We start from the raw sequence: 12659 nt of genomic DNA on the forward strand, positions 1-12659 counted from the left end.
GTGTCTTCTCTTGTTGCAGAGCACAGGCTCTAGGCGCGCGGGCTTCAGCAGTTGCAGCTCGTGGGCTGTAGAGCGCATGCTTAGTAGTTGTGGCGCATGGGCTTAGTTGCTCTGCAGCATGTGGGATCTTCCCGGACCAGGGCTCGAACCCATGTCCCCTGCACTGGCAGGCAGATTCTTAACCACTGTGCCACCAGGGAAGTCCCAATCCACTTTTTAATATATATGCCCAAAAGATCCCAGGGTAATCCATTATGCTGTATGTACATCTAGTTAATGATTACATATTGTATATACATATTACATCATGTGCACCCATTAGAATCAATAACTAGATGTACATACAGCATAATGGATGGCTCTCAAAAAATTTAATGTAAGGAGGGTTTTTATAACATGATGAGAACTATAGCATAATACTATATATAAATTAAAAGGCTTTTATACATATTTAAAAAATATATATTTTATAGGAATATCCAAGCTGTACTCCAAACACATTAGAATGGGTACCTCTAAAGGTAGAGGTATAGAAATAGGGCTCAGGGGGACTTCCCTGGTGGTCCAGTGGTAAAGAATCTGCCTTACAATGCAGGGGACACAGGTTCAATCCCTGGTTGGGGAACTAAGATCCCGCATGCCACGGGGCAGCTAAGCCAGCACCCTGCAACTACTGAGCTCGGGCACCTCAATGAGAGAGCCCGAGTGCCGCAAACTACAGAGCCCACGTGCCATGGAGCCTGCACGCCACAACAAAAGATCCCACATGCCTCAACAAAGATCCTGCAACTAAGACCCGATGCAGCCATTAATTAATTAATTAATTAATTAATTAATAATAGATAAATAAATCTTAAAAAAAGAAATAGGGCTCAAGTGTGAAATGGAAAAAAACAACACGGAAGGGCCTTGAACGAGCCCATGATTGTGCATTGTGCACCATGACTGACCCAACACTGCCCCCTGGAGTCTGAGAAAACAGCAAACAGTTTATATTTTAAAGATCTGGAAAGAGACCAGGGTAGAAAGTTGTCCACAAAACTGTTTTTTCTGCCTCCAACTTTGTCCTGAGTAAGCCTACCTGCTGGTTCCCTTGCTCTGTCAGCTGTGTGACCATACATCTCTGTAATGCTAAATTCACCCTGAGATACTTACGACATCTATAAAACGAACAGACTTGAAAGTTGCTTCAGGCAGGCATCCCATTGCAGACAGCGAAGGATAGTGGCCTTCCTCCAACACGTACTGATTACCCGAGAAATTTTCTCCGTCATATGCAACCCAGCTATAGAGGAGAAACCACACACACATGTATACAATGTAATTTGAGTCTTCCTAGTCAAGAAGTCTGATTTTTAGAGGTAGCTGCCATACGATAAACACAATGCTTATGGTTACCAGTGTTCTCTCTGCAAAAATGTCTGGATCTATTTACTGCATTTCATCTTGTAGCAAGTTAATATTCATCATAAGTCATTTGGGAAATACAACTTTTTTCTCCATGAAATGATGAATGCTTTCACCTCCCCACCTACCAGCATTCCTTGCACCTCTCATGGTGCCACCATTCTCCCAGCCAAGGTGGTTCTGTCAAGCCCGTGGGTCTTCGAGTCTTTTCTGAATAGTCCTTCAACCTTCACAGCTAGTCAGTCACCTGGGTCTACTGCTTCCTCCCCAGGTTTCTCCCTCACCCCTTCATCCTCATTTCCAACACCTCTGCCCTGGGCCAGGAAGGAGTCAAGATACCACAGTGACTTAGACAAGTCACTTAGTCTCTCTAGCACTCAGCATTATTGACAAAATGGTGACTTATCATGCTTCCCTAGAGGAGATGGGGGTCTTTTTGTTTTTTGTTTAACCCAACACATACTTATTGAGGAATAATTGTGTGTCAGGTATTTTTCCATTGCTGGGGATATAACAAGACAAAGCCCCTGGTATCTTGAAGTTTATACCCTAGTGAGCTGAGACGGACAATAAATAACAAAAAAGTACATGTCTGGTAGGAAAAAATGAAGCAGCATATGGGACAAAGAGAAACTAGGACAGAGGTGCAGGTATGTGCTAATAAACAGTGAAGCTTTATATAAATCTATGCATTTGAATGCAAAGCCGGTGCTGTTTCCACTTTGCATTACCAAATGGCATGATGGTGCTGTTTAGACCATGAAGAACTATACGATTAAAGGCATTACTACTACTACTGCTACTTATTATTATTATTCAACTTAATTCATCACCTTTTGCACAGATTGCTCCAAGGGTTTCCTGATCCGTTTCCCTGACTTTGAGCTCCTTGCCTTGCCCATCTTGTGTTTTCCTTTGGCATCCATCTAAATTCATATGCTCAGGAGAGTCATCACCTGAGCCCACCCTCCCTGTCCAAACTCACTTCCCCTCCCCCCAGTACAAAGACCTCCCAGCTAGAGAGGGTGGTGTGCCCCTCATCAGCATCTCCACTCCAACCATGCACTTGTCTGTCATGCAGAATGCCTACCCTACTCCTACCCACCTGTAAAAAAAAAAAATCTATCTTGGGAGGTGCCTTAGAGGTCATCTAAAGTCCCTTTACAGATGCCAAGAGAGGCCTAGAGAGCAGAGAACCTGGTCTGAGTCCCATTGCACAACGAGGTGGTGATCTTCAACTTCTCCCACCCACACTGATGTCCATGTCCTCTGACGCCCAGCACTCAGTGCTCTAAAGTCCACTTCAGTACTCACATGGTCTTGTACTATGTGGTGGTCTCATAAGGTACCAAGTTCCTACAAGTGTATTTACTTGCTGATATGTGAATCCTGTTTTCCCCCACTGGTTGGGCTCTGCCAGTCCACTGTTTTGCTTACCTGCCTCCTAAAACTCTGCAAGACTTGGCAGAAAATGACTCATCAATTTGACTTGTTGTTTCTTGAAAACACTGACTGCGACCTTGAAACTGTGGTTCCGAAAACAAGTGAATCTTTGAAAAAGTAAACGGAAATACATAAAATTCTTCTCCTAAACACATTAACTCATTCAGCCTCTGAAATGATAACCAAACATGACCTGCTAACTTTTGCTACCGTAAACTGGTATGAGTTTTATAAATCCTTTAATTTTTTACTTCTACATTAATGATCAATTAGAAATACTTTGGCTGCACCATTCGTGACTGTTTAGTTTCATTCAGAGACATCAAAGGATAGTCCAACAATAGAGGCAGCTTTCTACAGAACACCCTCTTGTAACAAGCTGCCAGGCATTTTAAAGCTTTACTGTGGCCAAAAGTAATTGTTCACAGTTCTAACAGCTACAAGAAACTATATTTTGGAAACATGTAGTGCAGTTTTCCTCCCTCTCAATGGAAGCTACCTGCTGACTTATTAGACTCTTCTGTATGCCAATAAAGGAGGCTACAGTGGTGTTTGTGCCTCTGTAATTATGGCTCTCTGAACACTTCCATTAAAAAGTCTTTAACAAATTTAACACTTCAGTTGATACAGAGTCAGCATTCAAAAGGCTTAAGTGAGACACCATATAAAAGACACTATATAAAAAGCCTAATGCAGACACAGCAAATACGAAAATTCATTTTACTGTTTTCCACAATAACTATACGCTGTTGTTTGAAATACTAATCCTAGTGTATTAATGTAAAACTCTGATCCACTGTAATGATATAAAAATTGAACTTTACATAAGAACATTTTATAAGAATTATTTAGATATGGGCCAGTGCTATCAATTAAGCCTTACTGTAAACTTAAATTAATTTTAAAATATAGTTATGCTTTCAGGCACAAAAATGGGTAAAACTAACAATATGTTCCCAGATGTATGATGTTTTACACATAAATTCAGCTTTTTAACGGAAGGTTTCTAATTATGAAAGATAGAATGTTTGTTAAGTTACCTGATTTTGTCTCCCTGGGCTGGTGAAAGAATCCTAAGAATTTTTAAAGGGAAGAGAAAAGGAAATGAGTAGGGCAGACATCTTGAAAATTTTTTCTGTGGATCATTAACAATTACCATTAAAAATAATCTCAGGGTAGTTTCTATAGTTAAGTATTACATGAACCAGAAGCACACATTAAGGGAACCCAAAATTCAGTTAAATATTCTCAGAGAAAAATGTAACTCCTTACCAAACATATGGGTTGAACAGAAGAGATCTTACAATTTTTGCCTCCCCAGTCCTCAAAGCTGGTATAAAAGCCTTTATCCAGTATATACTGTTCTCCTGTAAAGTCAGGATTTTCATAGGCTACCCATCTAAAGAAACAAAAAACACTGACTTGTTATAGTTCATAGTTTACATTTACAATAAAACTATCACACCCATTTGGATAAATATACATTGTATAGCAACTTTCATTTGTTTTACTAATAAGTAATCTGAATAATTTTTCTGGTTCTCCATTAATCTTTTAGGAGCAGGTAGATCTGTCTGTAGGACAAATCAAAGTGGCAAGTGACAGAGTATCTTTACATGAACCTTTTGGTGTTCTCACTTATCAAATCTTATTCCCTGAGAAAACTCCAATAAGCCCATTTCTCTATATTTCTTTCTATTCTAAGGAAACAATTTGGACTTTCAAGAAGTAGCTGTAAAAGTTCTTTTAATAAGCAAGTAAGAATTCTTTTTGTTATCAACATTAAAGTATTTTTCCAGAAAGATACTACAGGAAGCTATGTCTCTATTACACAACAAACCACACTGGAAAAAAAAAGCTGACATAAAAAAAATGCTTAAAAAAAAAAGATCGTAAAGCAGCTAAATAATGAAAATTTTGTTTCAGTCAGGATTTCCAACATGACACAACTATGTAATAAGCAAAATTGGACAAACTCTTGAGAATACTAAGAATGAATCTCTTTTGGAATGTTTTCATATTTGTTATCTTTTAAATGATCCACACTCAGAGAGGAAAATCAACAAAACCAACTTACTGATGCTATTTCTCATACAAAGATAAAGTCTTTGAAGGGAAAAGAGTTTTTCAATTCTGTTATATTCAGGAGATACTCAAGTGTTTCCTCCTCAGTTAGTTCACTGCCCTATATTGATCCTCTCACAGCTTAAAGGAATAATACCTTTATGCCCATATATATGCTCAGAACTTTCCAAAATGCATTCACATCTATTATCACATTTAATCTTTTAGGGATGTAACACAGAATAACACACCTGACTCCGTCTTAGATCTAGTCCTTTCGCTCTAACCTTTGTGCTGTGTTGCCTGTGCTTAGTCATGCTGGCTCTGCACCTTTGTAAAGGAATGCTGCCTAGTGCCTGAAATATACGTGATGGTCCATTCTCAAGGCTCTGACCTTTAAAGCTTTAGTGTAAAACTTTTCCATTCACATAGAGATAAATCAAGTTGCAGAACAGAAAATAACAACTGTCTTGTGGAGGTTTCTAGGAACGCTGTGACCAGACTTTCGTGGACAGCTGCAAGAACAAAGGATTACAGCACCAAGAAGTTGGCAACAACCTACCACAGTCCCTCGCCTTTTAGTATAAAAGAAGCCTGAATTCTAAGTCGGGGAGGATGGTTCTTTGGGCCACTAGCCCACCATCTTCTCCGTCTGCTGGCTTTCTAAATAAAGTCACTATTCCTTGCCCTAACACTTGTCTCTCGCTTTACTAGCCTGTTGCGCGGTGAGCAGTACGAGCTTGGACTCGGTAACAGGGAGGCACTGGTTTTCACATTTTACTGAAAAGAAAACCTAAAGACACAGAAAAAGTAATTCATTTATTCATTCAACAAACTAACTGGCCATTTACCATGTGCTGGGAACTAGACTGGCACTAGGAATGCAAGATGAAAAAAAGACAAAATCCTTGCCCTCGGAAGTTCAGAGATGGGTAAGAAGCATCACATGGTATTATTTGTTGGTGTTTGTTCTGAATGGGAAGTGACCTGTCAGTTAGTGGCCAGGGATGAACGAACCCTTGACCAAGTCTCCTGAGGCTCACCAGGTCTCTTCACCTCGTGACCCGAACTGCCACCTACCCTTGTAGTTTTTTCATTTACCATTCCATTAAGCCATACCTGAAACAGCCCACATGCTTCACAATTAGAACAGATTACAATTTTACTCTCTAAAGGCCTTGACTTAAAACTTAAGTGCAGTTATTACTTAGAAATGAGCAGCCATCAAGAAGAACACTGTAAAAATCTCAAGTGATAATTAATTAGCTATGACAGCTAATATCTGTGGACTCATTTCTGGCCAGCTGAATGGAGAAACTGCTATAAGCACCAATCACAGTCTATTTCAGGAAATGCCGCTTTCCCACTCCAGAACCTCATAAGCAACTTTAAAATCCTATTCTTCAACATTGTGAAGTGAGGAATTAGGAGGGCTGGTTCTAGGTGTGACATTTACTTTCAGATAACTTTAAAAAGGTCATTTAACCTTGGTGAAAGTCCGTATTTTCATTTTTAAGTAAGGGCATTGACCAAGATCCCAGTGTTGACAGGGTGGGAGGCTGTACAGCTCACAGGTGCCTCTGTGTGTGGCCTCTGTTCACACAGCCTTTGGCTTATCACGAGTCATGAAGAGAAATGACAACAAAGCGGGAGCCCAGAACAGTGCTATGTGGGGAGGAATTTCTGCAGAGCAAGTAAATCTACTTTACAAAAGCCAAGACCTAAAAAAAAAAAATTAAAGAGGATAAGACATATCACAAAAAAGTATTCCTGGCAAGGCTCTGGGTCTATAGCAAGTTAGAGGGAAACAGAGGGGGTAAAGTCCTTTTTGCTTGATTGTTTGACTTTAAGGTTTGGAGGGAAAACAGCCAGTGAGGAGGGAAAGACTGAATACACAGGAGAGAAGGTGACAACTGAGCAAACCTTGGATGACACTTTAGCCATTGCTTTTTTTTAAAAAAAAAAAACAACTGTGAGTACTGTACTTCCCTATAAAACTAAAATAAATTACCTGTAAGAAAACACCCAACGCCCAAGTATGCCTATCTAACCCACTAAAGTTGAAAATGGAAAACCATTTATTAAAATGTCACTTGAATTGACAATAGTGGTGTTTTCCTTCCAAGATGCAGCCCCAAATCCAAAATTCATTTCTGAGATTCTCTGGTATATCTATGATCTACAGTCTACTTATAACTTATACCTGAAACTCTTAAGAAAAAAACTCCTTCCTGTCCTTGTTTAAGCATATTCTGTACATGTGAATCAACACGTCTCTGTCTATAAGATTGCCAAGTATAAGTACAAACAGGTCTTAGCCTGCTGGGGTCACAGCTCAGAATTTAACGGCAGCAGGGCAAACCTGCCCTTCTGTGGAGGGAAAAGGAAAAAACTCAAAACCAACACTTTAAAAAAAAAATCTGGACGCCAGAAATATTTCATTTTGTTCTGAGTTTAAAAAAAAAATTAGCCCAGTTTCCACTATTTGAACAAGAGGACAGCACAGAACTAGAAAATGATTAGGAGGGATGTGTAAAGGCATCTCTTTTGATGTTTCAACAAGAAACAAAATGCGGCTCCTAAAACCTCATTTGCTGCATTTGTGAGGATGCTTCCCGAAAGTTGTTCTCGGTTTCAGAGCTAATAATGAGTTTACCACCCAGGGAATTTATTACGCACGTGACAGTGGCACATCTCAACCTTCCTATCCTGCGGGGCTGAACTCCAATGCTACCTCCTCCAAAGTCTTCCCTGTGTCCAAACTGGAAATTAATCTCTCTCTGCCGTGGAGCCCCAAAGCACTTAACCTTTGCATATTTTGTAGCAATAATTAGGTTTCATATAAATACTGTAACTTCTTTGAGGATATAATACAATGCTTTACACATAATAGACCTCAATAAATACTTATCAAACGATCGACTGAATGAAATATGAGGAAGAAGCTGGCCCTGGTAAGTACAGAAGCGCTTCTACAACCACAGAATTTAAAAGGAAGTTGTGTGTGTGTGTGTGTGTGTGTGTGTGTGTGCACACATGCATGCCTCATGTCAACTTCCTCCCAACAAAACTCAACTGCTACAACCAAAAAAAAAAAAAAAAAAAGTCTAAACCAGGAAATGTAACTAGAAATAACTAAAAATAGAAACATATAAAAGCAACATTTTATAAAGGAAAGGGATTTTAAGTAAATAAGGGCTGGTTAAAAAAGAGAGACTGGCTCCAGGCATAATAATTCTACAGGTGCTAACAGCATAATCCACATAAATGCCCTAAGGGAATTCCACCCAGCATCCTTTTGCTTCCTCTGCTAGGGTACATGACTGGGCTCTGACTAATGAAACCAACACACCTGGTGAGTATGAAAATGTGCAGCTGTTTCCCCACATTGAGTTGGTCATTGTATTTTCCCTCTAAATAGTTCATTTTAAAGGCAATCAAAAATACTACAGAGCCACAGCAATATTTCAGATAATTTCTGAATGCCGTATCATACCTTTTGTCTATGGCAGATTCTAATATGTTAGGGTTCCAGAACAGGACCCAGGAGAAGGCATTTCCTGCTAAGAATGGAAGCCCCAGAAGTCACAGAAGTCATTCTGTCAAGATGGGGCAACCAACACAAGAATTTAGTGAACATGACTAACACTAAAAGCATATTACATTGTAGACACATCTCAAATATCCAGGGCTATTGTGGGAAGCCCCTTGAAATCCAGTAGAGTTGAGGTTAGAATGACTCATAGTCTATGTTACTCATAGCATAAGAGCCTAACACCAAACATTTTTAACAGAATCAGTGTCAAATGATTTCATATGACCATTTAAGAATACTCTCACTTATAACAAATTATAACTGACATCAGCCTGGACCATAAAAGTAATTGCATGGGCCTCCCTGGTGGCGCAAGTGGTTGAGAGTCCGCCTGCCGATGCAGGGGATACGGGTTCGTGCCCCGGTCTGGGAGGATCCCATATGCCGCGGAGCGGCTGGGCCCGTGAGCCGTGGCCGCTGAGCCTGCGCGTCCGGAGCCTGTGCTCCGCAACGGGGGAGGCCACAACAGTGAGAGGCCCGCATACCGCAAAAAAAAAAAAAAAAAGTAATTGCATAACTCACTTAAACAGACATCTGCTTTTGCCAATCCAATATCTGTACCCACTCTTTCTGATGTGCCTGGGGAACTCACCAGCCCTATTATACACTAGTACGCCCCATGGGACTGACCCTATATCTCAGCTGCAGGGCTGGGCATGTAACACAACAGGCACAGCTATCTCCTTGGCTACAGTAATTGGTTCAGACAGGTGCACATGACTTAAGCATACAGAATCAAAGTCAAACCTGGAACTTCTGTGGCAAAGAGAAGCTTTCCACTAGAAGCAGTGAGATCTGAGAACAAAAGCAAGATGCTCCTGCCACAGGTCCCAGATAGAAAGCGCAATAGGGAAGAACAAATCTGACTCCATACTGGATCCTTTTCTTTACTTTAACCTTATTGCTTTTGCTACAAGTTAATCCCTAAAGGGGTGTTGCCATAGCTTAAAGTAAACAAAACAGCCCACCTCTGGGAACCCTGCCTCCCATGCCCAAGTGTTAAGCTAAAATACTTTTGTTTGAGTTCACAGGAAACACCCCCACCAGGTCCACCTGGCTGCAGGAAAGAAAAATTAGCACATCCCCTGGGGAGGCTGGTCAGAACCAAGAAGTATTTGCAACAACATATCACCTTTTTTACTTTACCTCCTCATCTCCCCCTGTTTGTTCTATAAAAGAAACTAGCATCCAAACCCCAGCAAGATGGCTCTTTTGGACACTAGTCTGCCATCTTCTCAGTCTCCTGGCTTTTCAAATAAAGTTGCTATTCCTTGTCCCAAAACCTCATCTCTCGATTTATTGGCCTGTTGTGCGGCGAGCAGTAGGAGCTTCACCTTGGCAACAAAAGTACCTGCCTGAAGTACAGCCAGCATAGCAAAAGTGCAGTCAAGAGACAGAGAGAGACCAAGTCCTAATGGCAGTGCCTGCATCCCTGCCTTAGCCGTGACGCAAGCAAAATCTCTCCCAGGACTTTCCAGTTATGCACGTCAATATACTGCATTTTTATCATTTATGCCAGTTTAGACTGACCTGCAGTCGCTTGCATCCCAAAGAGTCTTGACTAATCATCTTTCAATAAAAACTTACTTTAGCATTAGTAAAACATTCAACTGCTAATTCCAGGTACACTGAAACAATTATTTTTATATTAAAATAACATAGAGCCCAGAAATGAACCCACCTACATGGTCAACTAATCTACAACAGAGGAGGCAAGAATATACAAAGGGGAAGACAGATTCTTCAATAAATCATTTTGGGAAAACTCAACAGCTACATGCAAAAGAATCAAATTGGACTACTTTCTCACACCACATAAAAAAATAAACCCAAAATGCATTAAAGACTTACACGGAAGACCTGAAACCATAAAACTCCTAGAAGAAAACACAGGCAGTAGGCTCTCTGACAGCAGTCTTAGCAATATTTTTTTGGATGTGTCTCCTCAGGCAAGGGAAATAAGAACAAAAATAAACAAAAGGGACCACATCAAACTACAAAGCTATTGCACAACAAAGAAAACTATCAACCAAAAGAAAAGGCTGCCTACTGAATGGGAAAAGATATTTGCAAACAATGTATCTGGCAAGGGGTTAATATCCCACATATACAAAGGACTCATACAACCCAACATCAAAAAAGCAAGCAACCCAATTACAAAATGGGCAGAGGACCTAAAGAGACATTTTTCCAAAAAAGACCTACGTATGGCCAAGAGGCAGATGAAAAGATGCTCAATATAACTAATCATCAGGAAAATGCAAATCAAAACCACAATGAGATATTGCCTCACATCTGTCAGAATGGCTATTATCAAAAAGGCAACAAACAACAATTGTTGGTGAGGATGTAGAGAAAAGGTAATCCTTGTGAACTGGGTGGGAATGTAAATTGGTGCAGACACTGTGGAAAACAGTATGGAGGTTCCTCAAAACGTTAAAAATAGAACTACTATACAATCCAGCAATTTCACTTCTGGGTATTTTTCCAAAAAAAAAAAAAACCACCAAAAAACAAAAATACTAATTCAAAAGGATATGTGCACCTCTATGTTCACTGCAGCATTATTCACAATAGCCAAGATATGGAAGCAACCTATTTATCTACATGGATAGACAGATATGGTGTGTGTGTCTCTCTCTCTATATATATAAAAATTATATTAGCCATGAAAAAGAATGAAATTTTGCCATTTGTGACAACATGGGTGGACCTAGACAGTATTATGCTAAGTGAAATAAGTCAGACAAACACCATATGATTTCATTTATATGTGGAATCTAAAAAACAAATGAACAAACATAACAAGACAGGAAACAATCACAGATGCAGAGAACAGGTGGTTGCCAGAGTGGAGGGGTGTGGGAGGCTTAGTAAAATAGGTGAGGGAAATTAAGAGGTACAAACTTCCAGTTACAAAATAAATGAGTCACGGGAGTGAAATGTACAGCATGAGGAATATTATCAATAATTATGTTATACCTTTGTATGGTGACAGAAAGTAACTAGACTTACCATGGTGATCATTTTGACATGCCTAGAAATATTGAATCACTATGCTGTACACCACAAACTAACATGCTGTTGAAAGTCCCATTATACTTAAAAAACAAACAAACTCATAGAAAAAGAGATCAAATTTGTGGTTACCAGAGGTGGGGAGTCGGGGGGGAGGGGGAGTTAGATGAAGATGGTCAAAAAGTACAAACTTCCAGTTATAAGATAAATACTGGGGATATAATCTAGAATATGATTAATATAATTAACTCTGCTGTACATTATACATGAAAGTGAGGAAATATAATGGAGCAGGTGTAGGACCATAGGAAAATCAAATGGGACTTTGTCCCAACCTCAGGTTTCTAATGTTAGATCACTATTATTATTTGTTTCCCATCATAAGAAATTCATGAGTTCTTTCCATGAAGAATGGCAAGGGAAGTGGATCTGCAGATTTCTATCATGAAACTCAAAAGCCTGCTCCAATGTTATATTACACATAAAAAAAATACTATATGAGAAAGATTTTTAAAAGCAGCTATTAAAATATAGGGGCAGTAAGTATTAAATGGCTGACTTAATGTTTAGTATTTGAGATATGTACTTATTGAGTGCTACTCTGGGTCAGAGACTCCATTACTTTAACACAAACCAAAGCGAAACCCATATTTAAAAGCCCAATTGGGTTATTGCACTTACACTCCACTCAGTACATTAACAGACTGTGTCTTCACTCCGTATCCAGTCTCCTTTAAATCAGCAACAATTCCTAATACATCAATACTGGAACCTTTGGATCCAAAGTTTTTTTCATTGTACATTATCATGTGAGCATTTGAAAAATCCTATTGAGAAAAAAAAATTCAAAATTCAAAGGAGAGCCGTTTATTATCCCAAAACGCCCAAGCATTAGCCATTAGCTTTTCTTTAACTTACACCTAATATAGGTCGTAAAGACTGAAGTTCTCCACTGTAGCCTCCCCAGTCATTCCAGTCCTTATATTCTCCTTCTTCAAGCAAATACTGATGACCAGTAAAGCCAGGCTTCTCATAAGCAACCCAACTACAACAAAAAGAACATGAAGGAGTAGAGTCAAAGTATCAGTTTCAATGACAAATATAAACAGCTATAAAGCTAGACATGGACTCA

At 39.6% G+C, this 12659-nt stretch overlaps 1 protein-coding gene across 1 annotated transcript in view; it reads right to left on the minus strand.

The window, feature by feature from the left end:
• CRYBG1 (crystallin beta-gamma domain containing 1) overlaps positions 1 to 12659 on the minus strand; it is a 60512-nt gene that overhangs the window by 11860 nt on the left and 35993 nt on the right. Inside the window, exons 10-15 of the mRNA XM_060115438.1 lie at positions 12446 to 12572; positions 12209 to 12354; positions 4123 to 4249; positions 3891 to 3923; positions 2845 to 2957; positions 1156 to 1285 (exon numbers count right to left, since the gene is read on the minus strand). Coding sequence (XP_059971421.1) covers positions 1156 to 1285; positions 2845 to 2957; positions 3891 to 3923; positions 4123 to 4249; positions 12209 to 12354; positions 12446 to 12572 — 676 coding nt within the window. The remainder of the gene's footprint in view (positions 1 to 1155; positions 1286 to 2844; positions 2958 to 3890; positions 3924 to 4122; positions 4250 to 12208; positions 12355 to 12445; positions 12573 to 12659) is intronic.

This window comes from Mesoplodon densirostris, chromosome 12, assembly GCF_025265405.1.
Source record: "Mesoplodon densirostris isolate mMesDen1 chromosome 12, mMesDen1 primary haplotype, whole genome shotgun sequence".
NCBI lineage: Eukaryota > Metazoa > Chordata > Mammalia > Artiodactyla > Ziphiidae > Mesoplodon > Mesoplodon densirostris.